The 18,781-nt window shown below is 40.9% G+C and overlaps 1 protein-coding gene across 6 annotated transcripts in view; it reads right to left on the reverse strand.

Moving 5' to 3' along the window:
* Positions 1 to 18,781, reverse strand: part of esrrga (estrogen-related receptor gamma a) — a 110,166-nt gene that overhangs the window by 82,994 nt on the left and 8,391 nt on the right. For all 6 annotated transcript variants that reach the window (XM_061765870.1, XM_061765868.1, XM_061765869.1 and 3 more), the window contains exon 2: positions 17,375 to 17,533. In XM_061765870.1, the coding sequence (XP_061621854.1) occupies positions 17,375 to 17,533 (159 nt within the window). The remainder of the gene's footprint in view (positions 1 to 17,374; positions 17,534 to 18,781) is intronic.

Below are 18,781 nucleotides of genomic sequence, written 5' to 3' on the forward strand. Positions count from 1 at the left end.
GTTTGAATATGCCCACAACTCCCTCAACAGCTCCGCCACAGGTATGTCTCCCTTTATGGCATGCTACGGTTTCCAACTAGGGTTGGGCATCATTTGAATTTGAGCGATTCTGGTTCTTTATTTCGATTCTGATTGCAAACGATTCCTGATTCCGATTCTTTTCGGGGGCTGGGTCAAAAAAGTTTGCATGGTGTAAATAAAGGGTGTCCAAATTATGAACATCCATTTTTTTAGCAGCCCGCAGCATAGACTAAAATGAACATTCAAAGTTCTTTATAACCAGTATCAATATCAAACCTGTGAACTAAAAGGTAATGTGTGTGGAACTAACCCAATTTACTCAATATTCATTAACTAATGATTCGGCTAAAAGTTAAATATAGCATTGTTAAAATCGTTATTTGGTACTGTTTTATCACATCAAATGGCTTATATGTGCAAGTTTTAACTTGACTTCCTGTTTTAAGCTTGTAGCCTTTTATTATGAAGGGTACGCACTGGAAATCAGCATTTTGGCACGAAAAGTAACTTCATTCGGCACCGGTGATTTTTTTATTTTATTTATTTTTTAATGCATGGACCCAAATGCTATAAAACACTGATTTCTTTGCCTACCCACCGATGAGGTACCGATGTTTGTGATACTGTGATACAACGTTTATGTGAATTTTGTCCCAATTCATTGTGATGTAAAGTTGCTATGGTGAAGTTTTAGCCCAATGTTAAGATTGTTTTTTTTTCTGTCATTGGCTCTTAGGTTGGTTTGAAGAATAAAATAAACACTAAAAACCATCAGGGAAAAAGTGCAACCAACCGTTTACCTTGTTAGCTGTCTAAATGTTGGCATAGATGTATTTTATTGACTGAGAGTGGAAGTTCCGCGCGGTGCTCGGAGCGCGTCAGACGCTACACATCGTGAAAACCTACTTTGCACAAAATAACCTTATTTCAAGTGTTGCACTGAGGAGACTGGTCATTAATTTTCACCAAGTTAAGAGACATTTTTGTTCGCCGCCACCACCGTTGGGCACAAGCACGTCTTCGTGCGCGTTCTTCTTCGTTGGTTTTTGCCGCTTCTTCTTCGGGGTGGACGGACTGTAGGCATCAAAACTGGGAACCGAAATTTTAAAATTTGAACGATTCCGGGAGAACCGGAACATTAGTCCCGGTTCCAATTGGTTCTTGATTCTCCAAACTGAATCACGTAAACTCACACCACGCTTCATTGGGCCTTTTCCTATCATCAAAATCATTAACTCCACACCAGTACAGTTAAAACTTCGCCAATCTCTCAAGATCTATCCCACGTTTCTCTGCTCAAGCCGGTCTCCACTAGTGCTCTGTTTTCTTTGTTTGTCTGTTAGTTAATTATCAGGTTTTAGCTGTTAATAGAATATTCAAAATGCATTTTTTTGGTGTACCTGGAAAACAAACATTACACGTTGCAAGGATGTTAGTTTTGGGATTGGAGCTTTCAGTGTTGTACAACTATGTTTTTAATATTTTCAAAATGTTCTTGTTTAGCCGACACGGTGGACGACTGGTTAGCACATCTGCCTCACAGTTCTGGGGACCGGGGTTCAAATCCCGGCCCCGCCTGTGTGGAGTTTGCATGTTCTCCCCGTGCCTGCGTGGGTTTTCTCCGGGCACTCCGGTTTCCTCCCACATCCCAAAAACATGCATTAATTGGAGACTCTAAATTGCCCGTAGGCATGACTGTGAGTGCGAATGGTTGTTTGTTTCGATGTGCCCTGCGATTGGGTGGCAACCAGTTCAGGGTGTACCCCGCCTCCTGCCCGATGACAGCTGGGATAGGCTCCAGCATGCCCGCGACCCTAGTGAGGAGAAGCGGCTCAGAAAATGGATGGATGGATGGGTTCTTGTTTAGCCGACACGGTGGACGACTGGTTAGCACATCTGCCTCACAGTTCTGGGGACCGGGGTTCAAATCCCGGCCCCGCCTGTGTGGAGTTTGCATGTTCTCCCCATGCCTGGGTGGGTTTTCTCCGGCACTCCGGTTTCCTCCCACGTCCCAAAAACATGCGTGGTAGGTTGATTGAGGACTCTCAATTGCCCGTAGGTGTGGATGTGAGTGCGAATGGTTGTTTGTTTCTATGTGCCCTGCGATTGGCTGGTGACCAGTTCAGGGTGTACCCCGCCTCCCACCCGGAGATAGCTGGGATAGGCTCCAGCAGCCCGCGACCCTAGTGAGGATAAGCGGTTTTTAGCAGAATATGTGGGACAAAACATTAGCAACAGTTCTAAGTATGATTAAACACCCCTGCAAACTACAACCACAATTGTTAAATGAATCCCTCTCAGACATTATCAATCAAAAACAATGCCTTCCTTGTGTGAGAAACTTCCATCCTGGACCATTTAACTAACTTTAAATTCACTCTATTTGAGGACTGACAGTTTGCACTGTATATATTTTTGGCTGTGTGCCTAAAGTGTAGCTAAGTGTTGCATTGTTCCTGTGCACATCAAATATCCAGGAAGCCGATTTATCTGTCTCTTAGTGTGAGAATACGCGCGCGCACACACACATCTAGAAAGATTACTGCTTTGCCTCGTCTCCATTCCTTGCTCAATCGCAGTTATTTTCTCCTTCTTGCCTTTCTTCTTGCATTTGTTTATTATCCTCCTCTTCTTGAGAACACAAAAAACTGAGCAACATTTGGAGAAGAGAAAAAAAGCAGAAGAAGGAGGGAACAAGTGTTTTGTCTTGGTGTCGTGGGTGAAGGTGGTCCAGCGTGCCATGACAAGCTGTCATTAAAGTGGCGGCATGTTGCAGTGGCCTGACAACTGGCAAGGCCAAACATACAATCATCGTATTAGAACCACTCTGCCTCACTCTGACAACGTGCTGCTCGCGCTCTATTTTTCTGAGCAAACGCTTTTATTATATGAAGTCTGTGGACTGCCGCCTCAAAAGTGAGATGGAAAACAACTCCTAACTGTTTTCGACACGCCTCTAGGAACTGGGAAAATTCCCTCGAGCAAATCAGAGACCTTACTAAAAGACCATCTTGAGAGCAAATTGCATTTCCTTCAGAAAATGTGAATGCTGAGATTTACAGAAGTTGAGTGGGAATACTAAAGACAAAATGAGTGATGCTGCGGTTAATACATCACATCATATCACATCAATCCCAATATATCATAAAGATGGTAGAGAAATATACTGTAGTAGCTGTGAGCAGCATAGGAGTTCACACCAGAGCAATCTGATTGGATGATTGGTAATGTTACATCACTGATTTTGTCCCCATTTTTTTTTTTTTGGAGAAAAGACTTGAATGTTTCAGAAACCAATAAGTATTGATTAAGTATTAAGAAGGGTGTGTGCCCATCTGCCAGTATTAGTATGAATGCATTCCTCACAGCATAGTAAACAATTCTTCGAAAATGAGGCTTCAAGCTGTTTCATGCCACTCCCAGTTGAAGTTTACTGTCAAACTAAACAAAAACAAACGTATTTAAAACACAAACACATTGCTTTGCCTAATGAAAGTCAGCTTAGCTTGATAATAACAAACAATGCAAAATGCCATAGACCGGCTAAAAGTAGCATTAGTTTCATAGTGTTATAACCCTTTAAGCATTTATACAGGTTATAGGTATTTGAACACAAATAGTGCCGCAACACGTGGACAGACAATATGACAATACTCACAGGCATATAGTCTTTACTCTCTGTGAAAAACGACTACTATTACGGCATCATACTGAGAATTGTGACTGTCTCCTCCGTCTCCATGTACTTTACATTCGTACAGTTGTAATATTCTGCCCCCAGGTGGCCAAGGCGCGCACACCAGAAGGAGGACTACAATCGCAATGAATTAAACATGATGCATAGTGTATAATTCTTTACATTATATTTAATTATGTTATCACCATATGTATTTTGCTAGATTTAGATTTTATTTAGATTTACGAGCATGGTCATGTAAGGAATTAAACTCAAATCTCATGGCATTACTGTATAAATGTTTTAGACGAAGTATCACCTTAGTGATAATTAGTGTTTTTACATGTAATAGTGACAAAAATATTACTTAACAGACAATAGTATTAGTGACAATGTTCATCTCTCAGCATTCACATATGAGGGAAAAACATACAGTGGGTACCCCCTTAAATTTTTCACTCTTTGTTATATTGCAGCCATTTGTTAAAATAATTTAAGTTCATTTTGTTCCTCATTAATGTACACACAGCACCCCATATTGACAGAAAAAAACTTAATTGTTGAAATAAAATATTAAAAAAGAAAAACTGAAATATCACACACCCAGAAGTATTCAGACCCTCTGCTGTGACACTCATATTTAACTTGGGTGCTGTCCATTTCTTCTGATCATCCTTAAAATGGTTCCAGGTGTGTGTGATTGCACTGATTGGACTTGATTAGGAAAGCCACACCCCTGTCTATATAAGACCTTACAGCTCAACAGTGTATGTCAGAGCAAATGAGAATCATGAGGTCAAAGGAACTGCCTGAAGAGCTCAGAGACAGAATTGTGGCAAGGCACAGATCTGGCCAAGGTTCCCAAAAAAATTATGCTGCACTTAAGGTTCCTAAGAGCACAGTGGCCTCCATAATCCTGAAATGGAAGACGTTTGAGATGACCAGAACCCTTCCTAGAGCTGGCCATCTGGCCAAACTGAGCAATTGGGGGAGAAGAGCCTTGGTGAGAGATGTAAAGAACCCAAAGACCACTGTGGCTGAGCTCCAGAGATGCAGTCGGGAGATGGGAGAAAGTTCTAGAAAGTCAACCATCACTGCAGCCCTCCACCAGTCAGGGCTTTATGGCAGAGTGGCTACTCACAGCATTCACTAAAAAATACCCTGGGACATGCAATACTATATAAGAGGATAGTCTCAGCATTCCGAAAAGAGGAATATATTCTGATGCGTAATAACAATAGTGAGAATGTGCACCTCTCAACATCCACACAAAAACTTTGAACAATACAAATGTTAAGAGAACTGAGCTTAAATTGTTCTCCACGGACCCTTTGTTTAAACACAACGGTAAGTCGATGAAACCCACTTGTAGGAAAATACATTTGACAAACATAAGTAGAAAATCCAATCTATACGAAGAAGAAGAGGAAGGGGGAGCGGAGGGGGAGGAGCGAGGGAAAGCAAAAGAGGCTGAAGAAAGCATTAGAGGAAGAGACGGTAGAAGTGCTGACAATGTAGCCACCGCGGGCTGGCTAATACCTTTCCATCACACCGAGCATTGTGCTCACCATGCTGATAAGAACACACAGTCCAATAAGCAAAAAAAAAAAAAAAAAAAATACACAATTCTATCTGTATGATACTGGCAATGCTTTGGAATGGAAAAAAGGGTGGGGAAATGCATTGAATTAAAGAATGGGCTAAGGAGAGGAGTCAAAGAAAGTCTTTTTATATTTCCATAGTCAAATGAATACAACGATTTCATCAATAAGCTGAATTGCTTTTTTGGGTACAGGGTTCAGGGTTGCTGAACTGTTTGTCAGCTGGTTAGTTGAATGAATGAATGTGAGGGGGCCTGCATGCACAAACAACACTGTCTGCACATGTTGGTTCAAGGGGAAGTGTACAGCGTATGTGTATGTCTGCCTGAAAGGTGTCTCAGGCTAAGTTTGTCTTTGGACATGTTCTGATGTTAAAGAGAAGTCTTTATGAGATGAGATTTTGTTGCACAACACCCCCCCCCCCAAAACACTAAAGTTTTGTAAAGTCTCAACCCTGGCCAAAGTTTTACCAAAAGCTTTGTTTTTAAAGATACAAAACACCATTTGTGTTTATACGGAGAGTTTCCAACACCCAGAGGAAGTATGACATAGATATGTCAATTCTCCGTTTAACCAAATAAAGCAAATAAAATTAAAAAAACAACTAAACAATTACATAATTGATTATAAAAAGTTTCAATGTCACTGACTGGTTTTATGTTTGATTTTTATTTATATAAAGCACTTTCTTTCATCTACATTTCTTTTTTGAAGGGCTCTCTCTCTATGCATAAGGTTGAGATGGGATGGGTTGAGAAAGTACAAACTAGTAAATTAGTAGTTGAACTGGTGTTAATAAATCAGAGAATCATTGGTCATCAAATAAAAATGTAAGTCAAGAAAACTGTGAAGTCCTGTTGGGACAAAGTAATCCATCCCAACTTCACAAAGATATAACGCATCGGCATTATCCATCCATCCATCCATCTTCTACAATATATTGCTTATCACCATTAGGATCATGGGTAAGATGGAGCCTATCCCAGCTGACTTTGACAAGAGGTGGGATGCACCCCGGTCAATCAATACTATGTATGGAAATTGGTGCGTTCAAGTACTATTCTCCCAGCATGAAGTTATTTGGTAAAATGATTGTGGTCAACAACAACAAAAAAAGATTATGGACTGCATAAGGTCCAAAGTGTGATATTTCCTACTTCCCAGCAGTCTCGAGTACAGCATTAAAAAAACAAAAAACAAACAAAACAAAAAAAACAAAAAAAAAAGAACAGTAACATTTTGCTGTTGTGTTACTGTGCAAGCTTGCGTTTATTTGTATAGAGTCACAGTGTGGACATGATTATAGTTGTTACATGGGACTAAAGTGAATGGAGCAAAGTAAAATCCAACAGCGAGAGTTGAAAACCACTTTCCCTCCTACCGAGCCCTCTTTCTATCATCTTTTCGGCCCTTTTTTTTTGTCATTTTTACATCTCACACAAACACACACTTGCCACTGCACATCAAACACACACACCAGGGAGCAGATCAATTGTTACAGTGTTAGACGTGCAGGAAACCTGTAATTCTCTTCATTGGCTGCAGAGTAAACCCCTGATTACATACAATCAATGCCATAATGGCCAACACGTGTTCTACCCAAATGGGCTGTCGGCCAGTAAAGACACCACGTGTGATACTTTATTCCTGAGTGATGAATATCAATCTTTACAGGTACATGCAAAAGGCAATATAGATAAAGGTATATTTGAAAGTGAATCTCTGTCCACGTGAGAATGCCTTTGCAGGCTAACAACAGAATAGACAAGGATCAATCAGGTGTCCAATTTAGCCAAACAAAAAGAGGTTGGTAGTAAGCGGCTACATTTATTCCATTACAATTACTTAAGGAACTTTTGGGATAAATTGTACTTGCACTTTTAATGCTAATACTTTTTACTTTTACGTGAGTATTTTCGTTAAGAAGAAACACTACTTTGACTCTATTACAATGAGCTACAATGAATTATCATCTACAGTATCTGTTATTGCTGGCACCATTTCTTTTTCTTTAGTTTGTTAGAGACACTTGACATGTCACGTGACTGTTTTACCAATCCAATGTAACCACGAGGGACATGTGATTCCATTTCACCAATGAAACGGCGGAAATGTAGGGTTACCTTAAACGCTATGAAAAACAACAGCGATGTCATGCACTTAGTTTCCTTGTTCCTGTTTTTCAATGTAATCGCTGCCTGGTAGGGACTTCATGTTATGCTATTTTATAAATATTTAATTCGTTATTGTTGTAGTTAGTAATATTGTTGAGCCATATCTGAATTTGCACATTCCCATTTTAGATTTGTGTTTATTTTGATTTTCAAGCTCTGATTAAAAAAATCATAAATCAGAAGTTAGCGTCTAGTTACTCAGTACTTGAGTATTTTTTTCACTGAGTACATACTCAGTCTTACTCAAGCAATTATTTGGTTTATTACTTTTTACTTTTACTTAAGTCATACTATTCTAAAGTAACAGTACTTCAGTAAAATTTTCGTTTACTCTACCGACCTCTGTCGATTGTGTGGAAGTGGTTGGAGTGCAATACTTGGCTGCAACCAGCAGAGGCGTTGTTGATTCAATCTCAACTAGTTTGCTGTCTACAGAAGCACAACGAGACATCAGCTAAGGGGTACTTTACACCCACACAGACCTCTTCTATGGCACAACTCTTCCAGACATCATTATTAAGCACAATACAACACTGATATCAAAAAATACTGTGTTTCTTTGACCTACAAGTTTAATTCGTTCTATGACCACGCTCGTTAGGCAAAACAATCTTATCTTAAATCATATTTCCTCAATGAAATGAATGGAAATGCCATTAATCTGTTCCAGCCCCACTTTGTGCTCCCTCTGGTGTCTGCGCCTTGGCTACCAGGGGGCAGTATGGCTCCTGCGTTGGGCCCTGTTGGTGGCTGGGACCCCAATGTTCTCCAGGGGTGGCGGCGGCAGTGGGTGGAGGGTATCGGGCGTGTGGGGAGGTGGTCCAGTACCCATGCATTTTCAACAAACTTCAGAATTATTAAAAAAAAAAAAAAAAAAAAAAAGTATTTACACACACACCCCCGTGTGAAAAATATTAGTCCTTTTAGCAGAGGATGAAGACTATTCACCTGTGAGTATTGTTATATTGTCTGTCTACACCTGTTGCGCCATTGTTGGTGTGAAATGATCAGTTGCTTAAAAGGTCTTAACACCGCAACTATTGATGCTATTTATTAGTCAGTCTATGGCGTTTTGCATCGTTTGTTGGCATTTTGCATTGTTTGTTAGGATGAAGCTAGCGGACATTCAAAGTGATGAGGTTGTTTGAAATACACAACTTATAATAATTCTGTTTGTTTTTTGTTTAGTTTTACATTAAACTTGAACTGGGAGTGCCAATAAACAGCTTGAATTCTCTTTTTTAACGATATGTTCACTATCTGCCAAACCGCTGCGTGTTGTGAAGTGAGTTGAGTTTGTTGCCACCATCGAGCTCTTAAATCTAAGATTTTTGCTCGCAAATCAAGGCAAATACGTCTCGTAACAGCTCGTATCAGTAAAAACTTGTAAGTCGGAGCACTCTTAAGTCAAGGCACCACTGTAAAAAGGAATTGGCTCGTTAATTTTCTCCACAGCGGATCAACGTGTACACAAAGCTCATTCATAATGTGGACTGACAGTAAAGTTCATTCTTAATATCACTCTTGAATATAAAGCAATGAATGAACAAAATGGTGGCTCAGGTAAAACAGGAGAGGAAAAACATAAAAAGACGAGGACAATGTGGCCAAAATGCATAGAAATAAATGTTTTCACAGTGTTCCTGTGTGTAACATATAGACATACAACACACAACCCAGCTGTATATAGTACAATAGGCAGCCCGCATACACATGTGTAGACGCCACAAATTGTGGTGTGATGAGGGCTAAGACTTACAAGGGGCCCACAAGCGGGGCTATTAGGATGCATCCTGGGGTTTGTAAAGTTGACACACCCACATTCTCCACAAGTGAATGGATGAGCGGTTGGGGGTGTGCGCACACACGCAGGGCAAGCTCAGCCAAACGCTATTGATTAGGAATTATGAGCTTTCCAAACAGCGGCCGGCGACTGAAGAATTTGGAGTCGTTGTTGCACGGTGCAGATGTTAAAAGCGCTCCCACTCAGGAGACTTTCTTCAACATTGTAAATGGAAACATTCGCCTTCCAAGTGTGTGAGTGTAGTAAAAGATGAGCTGGATTTGACAGTGTGTGTGTGTCAACACATGAGCAGGGGGAGCTTGTTTGGGGTTCAAACGCTGTCAGATGAGAATCGAAATGATTTAGGTCATTTTCGGGTGAGCACGAGCTGATAAATGTGTTGCTGTCTGCTGCTATCTTTGTCACTGTGTACCCCTCCCCTCTCGCCTTCCCCTTTTGCCGCCCCCCACCACAATCCTGACTGTGCAAACCCCTCCTTCTGTCTTCTTTATCAGCTGGGTGTCACTGTGTTCACGAGGGTGGTTGTCCACTGTAAGAACAGTGCTGAAAACCTCAAGAAGAGGAGCAAATGAACACATACACTCACGGGCCACAACATTATGTACAGCAGAATGATCTTAATTCTGCAAAATATTAGAAACAGCTCTCTGTGTGATGCAGTACACAGTACACCACTACGTACTACCACCACAAAAGTTAATATATTGCCAAATGAGTACCTCTCAAAATTGAGCATTATTATCTTTTTGCGTTGGATCTCATTAGATGTTGTCACTTATACGAGAGTATTATTGGCCAATGATATATATTCAAGTACGCAAATGAGGAAAATACATTGGTGCCTTGAGATATGAGTGAGCCGACTTCAGGTCGACATGTTTGGCCAATCTTTTGCCTTGACTTGCGAGTGCAAACTTGAGATACGAGCGCTGTATGGTGGCAGGGTACTCAACTCACTTCATAATAAGCAGCAGTTTGGTAGTTAGTGAGCAGTTCTTCAAAAAGGAGGTTTCATGTTGTTTAACTCCACTCCAAGTTGAATTTTACTGTCAAACGAAACCAAACAACTTTGCCTTAGGGATGCTCCTGCTAGCTTAATCTTCTTCTTCTTCTTCTTTTCCTTTCGGCTTGTCCCGTTAGGGGTCGCCACAGCGTGTCATCCTTTTCCATGAGAGCCTATCTCCTGCATCCTCCTCTCGAACACCAACTGCCATCATGTCTTCCCTCACGACATCCATCAACCTTCTCTTTGGTCTTCCTCTAGCTCTCTTGCCTGGCAGCTCCATCCTCATCATCCTTCTACCAATATACTCACTCTCTCTCCTCTGGACGTGTCCAAACCATTGAAGTCTGCTCTCTCTAACTTTGTCTCCAAAACATCGAACCTTGGCTGTCCCTCTGATGAGCTCATTTCTAATTTTATCCAACCTGGTCACTCCGAGAGTGAACCTCAACATCTTCATTTCCGCCACCTCCAGCTCTGCTTCCTGTTGTCTCTTCAGTGCCACTGTCTCTAATCCGTACATCATGGCTGGCCTCACCACTGTTTTATAAACTTTGCCCTTCATCCTAGCAGAGACTCTTGTGTCACATAACTGCTAGCTTAATGAAAACTCAAAATGGAACACGCCATTGACAGGCTAACGAATACCACTGATAGTTGTGGTGTTATAACCCCTTAAGCCATAGGCCAGATGCGGCCCGTCACATCATTTTATGTGGCCCGCGAAAGCAAATCATGCTCGTCAACCTCCGTGATTTTTGCTAAAATCTGTACCCAAATTCCAAATTGTTATAATAATAAACAATAATGTTGAGATATTGCATTTTTCTGTTACCAATCCCTTATTTTACAGTAACTTAAACAATACTTGAACAAACTATTATCCTTCTCTTCTGATTTAAAAACTAGTTATCCCTCAATTTGTTGTATAATGGTAATAATATGATTTGGTGATTCAACATTTATATTGTTTCACTGTTCCAACCGTCCTCTGAGGGAAATCATAACTACAATGCGGGGCGAGACAAAAATGAGTTTGACACCCCTGCCTTAAGCAAAAGATATTTCAACACAAAAGGTGGCACCACACATGTAGACAGACAATATCGCAACATTCCCAAGCATATATTCTTTATCCTATGGAAAAGATTTACTAATATTATTGTATCTTACTGAATCCCTGAGAGTAGTGGTGACTCGTTTGAGTCTGCTTGACCGCCAAAAGGAGCAATACAATGAACTGAAATGAAGCATTAAATCATGATGCACAAACTGTTTAATTCTTTACATTCTATTTAATCATGTTCTTACTTTGTTTTTTTTTTAAGTGGAATAAGGACAATATTATCGAGTGCTATTTTCACATTACAAGTTACAAGAATGATGAATGAATGAATTATACTTGTATCTCAAGACACCACTGTATAGACACAGCTCATTGATTTCAATGAGTAATGATTTGATCCAATTCAGGCTTAGTCCACGTTTTCAGATGACAGTGGAAGGAAATGTGCATGCATAAAAGGATGGAAACGGGCTGGTTCTTTTAGAAAAGAAAGGTCAGTGATCAAGGTTAGTGTTCAACTCGTGCATGTGCGTGTGTGTGTGTGTGAGCGTGTATTCAAAGTGTTATCATCAAGTATTCACGGTGCAGCAGCCTTTTCCACACGCTGACATTTCCTTTTCCCGCTCCCTGGCAGTAGGACAGATAGAGAGCCGGGCAACAGATGAAATTGCACAGAAGTATAATAAAAATAAGTACTTAAAAAAAAACAAAATATCCCGAATCGGATTAAAAGCAAATTTTTTATTAAGCAGATGGTGAAAGAGGATTTCCACTCTAGTAAATATGACAGGGCTTTCAAATGTGACACGGGAGGGAGCGCGAGGGCAGGATGCGGCGAAGCGACAAGGAGGAAATGTGGAAGGAAAAAGAGAGAGGCCGTAAAAGCCAGCGTGCGCAGTAAAATGGGAGTACATTTGAGGGAATGAGGAGGTGGGGGCCGAGTACATTGGAGGATAAGTACAAATGGAGGCGAGGAGACACAAGTGAGCTGAATTCTTTAAGCAGATCAGATTTGAGAAAATTGGGCTGTCACGACAGGATTGCCATGATTTACACCTATCCATCACCGTGAGGGATGACCAGAGGCGCGAGGGACAATACATGCACACGGGGCCCCAAACTTGAAAATACTCTCTAAATATTATCCCGATCCTTCCGTCCTTCCATTTTCTCCTTTTACTTGTCCTCATTAGGGTATCGAGTAAGCTGCAGCATATCCGGGCTATAGCCTGGACTGTGTTTGTATTTAGTGTGCATGTTAATAGTAAGGGGAGAGGAAAATGTAGGCTATACATGTAAGTCTACCAAGGCAGTGTGTTTCTTTTACTTTTTTGTTATTTGGTCCAGGGAAGAACCTGTAACAGTTTGGTGCAGACGCAACGTATTGAAGCCTGTTAAGGTGTGGTGCTGATCCAAAGTCGGATTGTTCGGTATTGGCCGAGGACTGAGGATTACAAACTGTTTAACATAAATGACTGTTTTTGACATTTTGTGGACTGCCCAGGTTATCATCAGTGGAATAATTTTGAATAGTTTGGAGATTATATAAAATGTATTTGGTGTAAGGTTTATTCTATCCATTTTCCAGAGAGCTGGTCCTGATTAGTGTGGCGGGTGAGCTAGAGCCTATCGCATCTGACTTTGGGCCAGAGGGTAGGGAACACCCTGGACTAGTCGGCAGCAAATCGCAGGGAACATATGGACATATGACCGTTCACACTCACAACAATGCATCATTTGGAGACTGAGCCTACAATTTTTGTCAGGGACCTAAAAAAATGGCTTAAGCTGCACACATGAAAATGTAGATGCTTAGTGTGGAAACTACTTGCCATGATACTGATTTAACAATGGATTAATTGACTTGTCTATACGCTATCTACAATCCTGTCTTTTATTTACTTTGTATTATATGTACGGTATATATGTTATATTGCACGCCTCCTGTGGACAAGAGTTGAGAATCAGCATTCGTGCTAAAACTTCCAGAAATGCTTCTGGTTTGTCCAATGTTCTTGTGATGTTCATATCAAATAAATGAAACAAAAGGGTTCACATTTTCCCCTTGACACAGAATTTAGAGTCTTCAATAAACTTAACATGCATGTTTTTGGACTGTGGGAGGAAGCCGGAGTACCTGGAGAAAACCCACCTAACTACTGTAAGGGGGATGTGAGAGCCACTAGTTGACCACGCTGCAACCTTCTTTATTACAAAAAAAAAAAGTTGTTATTTTGAAGGCCTAGCCTTTTATAGGTAAGTATTATAGTTGAACTGCCACGCCTCACTACAGTATAAGGAAGTAGAACCATGTTGTTTCTTCTTGGTAATCAAATATAATGAAATCAAACTATATTTTACTGGTTTATTATTATTATATGATCTCCTCATGCTTGTGCGGGCGTTCTCCTGGTACTCCGGCGGCATCCCACATTGCCCAAAACATGCATATTAGGTTCATTGAAGACTAAATTGTCCGTAGGTGTCAATAGTTGTTTGTGTGTACATGTCTTGTAATTAGCTGGCAACTAGTCCAGGGTGTACCCCATCTCTTGCCCAAAGTCAGCTGGGATAGGCTCCAGCGCACCTGCAACCCTAATGAGGAAAAGCTACATAGAAAATGAATGGATTTATGGACTGAGGTAAGTAAAGGCTAAATCAAAATGGACTTTACCTATTGACGCGAAATATTGTGAAGGGATGGTGCGAGGAAGAACGTTATGTTCAATTTCTTTGTTGTTAAATTGTAGACAATGTGGGAGAGGGACATTTCTCTCAATGTATTCGTGAATAATGCATGAATGCTAAGTGACAAAATTCAGACATATCTACCAAGGTTTACAATTCAGCGCTGATCTAAATTAGGACTGTCAGAGGCCTGTGCTCTACTCAGTGCCATTTTAGCTATTCATCTTATTAATGAAGGTGACTGTAAGGAGAAAAAAAAAAAAATCAATTGTTCACCAGTAACCAACATCCAGTATATGATGGTCATATGCTGCTGACATTCCTCCTGTCTGCCCATCATCTCGCTGCTTTTACCTCCCTTGCCCCCTCCCTCCTCTCACTTTGGCCCATGCACCTTCGAGCTTGGTGTCCAGACCATCTGTTAAGGAATCTAATTCACATCCACTCATAATCAGGTTTGTTGGAGGGCCCGCTGCCTCCGCCACTGGCGTTTGCATCCGCGCTCGCTCTCAACGCTTTGCAAGGAGGAATATACGTTGGCATGTGACCTCCACTGTGTATATTTGTGTCTGTATAAGTGTGCATGTGTGTGTGTGAGCGAGGGTGAAGGGGGTGGAAGTTAATGAGAGGTGAGTCTCTGAAAGTCTGTCTCTCTTTCTCCCTCTCGCTCTCTCTCTGCTCTGCCAGTAATCCTCTTCTATAAATCTGCAATCCAATCAGCATTGTCCACAGACACACACACAAACACATACACGCACGCACGCGCACATGCATGCTCGCAGAGCTGTTGTGAGGTCCATCTGTGTGTTAAGGCAATCTGCTTTATCATTATGATCACATTGGGCTCAGTTTACAGCAATGTGTGTGTGTGTGTGCGTGTGCATGTGCCAGCGGTGCGTGGCTGGCTGACATTAATCACATTCCCATGGGTTGATGGCCTAAATAAAATGGGGAATAATATTGTTGCCATCCAATGAAAGCAGCAGAAATCCAACACAAATTAAACATATCCCCCGAATTACCTTGCAACTTTATAGCACCATGTAAAAACATGTAAAATAGTAGAAAATATGTAATTTAAGAAAATAACAACAGCAAATGTGTAAGTCTTAAAACATTTTATGTTGGATTTTTTTTTAAAGCTTGATAACATTAAATGGAATGCACTTCTCATCGGAATAGAATCTGCAATTTTAAGGCGTATCAAATATTTCAAATAACTTTTTAACGTTGACCTTTAGGAACGGCAATTACAGTGTGCACGTGTGTGCGTGTGTCGTAAACAGTGCAAATAAATCTTATCAACACAGTAGGAGGTCGTGATCCGATGCTGGCCTTCTGCTTGGGTGTGAATATGGAAAATGATCAAATTATTTTTTAATAAAAGTTCGTTTTTTTTATGGCACAGATGTATTTCATATGGGGAATAAATACACCATTTACTTAATCTTCAGTTTTAGGGTCTAGGCACTGCAGTTTCTAATAATTTGGTTACCATACTTTGCTACATGAGAGGGGCAAAATATTAGCAACCAATACATTTCAAAATTAATGCAGCATTTCTTTCTAACGCAATGGTGTGACACACACACATATGCACACAGACACACATAGAGGGTGCATGTAATGCTCCCTTCAGTGATTGGCTGAGAGACTGCGTGAGAAAGGTTTGCCAGACCTCTAATTGGCTTGACCCAGACTAACCCTGAAATCCTATTGGCCTAAGACTTCCAGTCTGCATACAAACACAAACACACACACACACACACACACGCGTGCGCTGACACATACTTATAACTGAAGGGCTTTGAAAGTTGCACCGCGACAATGCACTCGCTCGTCGATAACGTGGCAACAGGTTGTAAATTAATTCAAAACTAACAAATGGGTTTTCATTTGAAGGGGAAAAAAATCCAAATCACTGCCCATTAGGGCCACGAGGTTTTTGTTAGACTTATATATCAATATACCCAACAAGCTGCAATGACGTGTAACACGTATGCAGAAATGCCACAACACAATAAAACAAAAGACTGCCAATTAGGAGCAAATCTTACCTACTTACAATGAGAATATTGCGTCTCTATGGCTTCTCCAGGCAAACTCAGACTGATTAAAAGACTGAACAAGAGAGAGACGTCAGGCAACGAGAAAGGAAGAGGAATGTGCTCGCTGTGTTTGGACATGAAACAAGTGGCGTATTTACAGTTCTGGTTCTAAATATGGAAGCCCACAGTTTCATTTTACTTGGTTGGAGTTAGTTCAAGTTTGTTTTAAGGCTTATTTGTAATATTGAGTGTGAAAATTAAGACCACTTTCTTGCGATGTACCACATATAAAGTAAAAATATACCAGTATAAGAATAATGTTGGGAATAATGAAGCTGTGTTCACTGGTTTTGTCCAGGCTTTCTTTGAGTGATAATGTTACATTATCCACTGGAGAGGATTTTACAGTACTTGGGCCAGCATTTTTGGAAATGCCCTAATGACCGTACAAAACTAGTCTGCAGCCCTCCACCAAGGTCAAACCAAAGAGAATAAATACTTCCTGGTTCAGTAAGGATAGTAAACAAAATGGCAGTGCCATTATGATTCTGGCAAGCTGACTGATCTACAAATTGTGGAAATAAATTCCCAAATCCGCAGCTTGATCGCGATTGTCACCAAAATGCCATTTCTTGTTGGAATTTTTTTCCCCTTCCTTACAAAGTGTGTCATAAAAAAAATCTAGAACTGGTGTCATTAAAGATATACTGTATTTCAAATCCAAAGTCCGAGTTTTCCTCTGCAATATGGGCCAGACGATCAACCAGCATGTCTACAAAGAGATCCTGTATCTTTTGCTTTGTTCAGTCCGCTTATTGCTGCTTCGCCATGACAACACACCTGCTCACGATGCTGTGAGCATCCGACACTTCCTTACCAAAAAAAAAGACCAGTTGCTTGAGCAACCGCCTTCCTCACCCGACCTGCCTCTGTGTGATTTTCTTTCGAGGGGGTCATCAAGGGGACCCGTTTTGAAGTCGTGGACTATATCAATATGGCTGTGATGACGGAGATGGGGAATCCTTCCGGGCGTGCATGAATGCGTGGCAGGGAAGGCTGGGAAAGTGTGTTAGACTCCAGGGGGACTTCAAAGGGGAACACTTGTAGTTTGTTGTATAAATCTTTTGTGACACCAGTCCTGGATGTTTTCTGACACAGCTCATATCTGTCCTTTACTATGCCAAAATGACAGCAATGAAAACGTCATTAAAACAAGAAAGCTATTGGTGGCCTCATACTTTTGCACATTACCGTAAAATGTGTAAATGAAGACTGTCTTTCAGCGGGTGTTACCTTGGGTTGTAGAGGGCATGTGGGTCTCTCATGTGGTTGGCCTCGAGGGGCTCGTAGCTCTGGTGCATCCTCCAGGCGCCAGCGCCGCATTTAACGTACGTCGACTTGGAGCTGTCGTCAGTGCTGCTGTTCACCAGTGGGCCCTTCGATAAGTTCATTCTGGAAGACAGCAGTGAAAATGCTCATCAACACGTATAACTGGGGGGGGGGGAGATTTGTTGTTTGGCTATATATAACCAAAAAGATGCAGATATTAAGTGGTAAGAAAGTACATCTTGTTTAGTAAGGTCAAAAATCTACTTTTACATGAATTAGTAGCTTAAAAGCATAATTGCCCGTCATTTTTAACTGACTGTCACAATGTCAATAAAATACAAAATATCATGTTTGCTAAAAATTGTGTTTGTTCATCCATTTCTGTGTAGATTGCCAGTCATCCAGGTCAAGGAATACAAAAAGGTGGAATTGGGACTCGTTTGTTGTTTTCTAAAAAAGATTTCGAAATTACTAAGGCAATTATCCTATTAGGCTAACTATATGGCTCAGCAATAAACAACATTAAAATAGATTTCAGTATGAAAATGCATGCAGTAGAAGCTATGTGAACAGACAAATGGAAGCCAAATGTTGAATGACAGACAAGAGCGCATATTCACATGAGTTTCCAGCATGTGTGGCTAAAACAAAAATTCATTTTGTGGAGGTAAACATTGAACATTTCATTAAAAAATACACAATGACCAAGAAGGACAATTTAAACACGCGACTTTGCTCCCTAAATGTGTCAATATGTGCTTTCGCCAACCAGGCTGCCTAGTCGGGGCTTTTCTGACTGTGAATAAGGCCATCCGACGGAGGGAATAAAAAGCAAAAAGCCCTGGAGGGTGACGCACGATGTGTGAAATCAAAGGCAGCGCGGTGTCAGGGGAGAGGTTGTCGCTGGAATGATAAGGTCACCGCAGTCAATGCAATCAAAATTATCCTTTGCTAAAAACTTAATTGATTATAACAGACGGGCTGCGAGAGAGGAAAAGGAGACTTTTGCTGAGGTCAAAGCCAATTTTGCACCCTGTCGTGTCGCTAGATAAGATAAACAAAATAAAAAAAAAACAATTCTATAACACTGCATACTACAACAATAATAAACGTTGAAATTAATGAATCTTATTACTTATTACTGTGGGTGTGACTAATATTGTGACCTGTAACTGTGTGTGTAAGGAGGCGAGGATCAGACCAATCCAGAAGCCCCCTCCCTCCCTCTCTGGCTCCATGTAGAGAGAGGTGGAGGGTGGGGTTGTGTAATTTGTTGGTTTTAGTTCCACTCTGGTGAATAGGACCAATCGATAGTTTGCTGCTCCACACTCTTATTGGCTTTGGTTGCCATGTCACAATGCTATATAGACA

This window comes from Phyllopteryx taeniolatus, chromosome 2, assembly GCF_024500385.1.
Source record: "Phyllopteryx taeniolatus isolate TA_2022b chromosome 2, UOR_Ptae_1.2, whole genome shotgun sequence".
In the NCBI taxonomy this organism is placed as follows: Eukaryota; Metazoa; Chordata; class Actinopteri; order Syngnathiformes; family Syngnathidae; genus Phyllopteryx; species Phyllopteryx taeniolatus.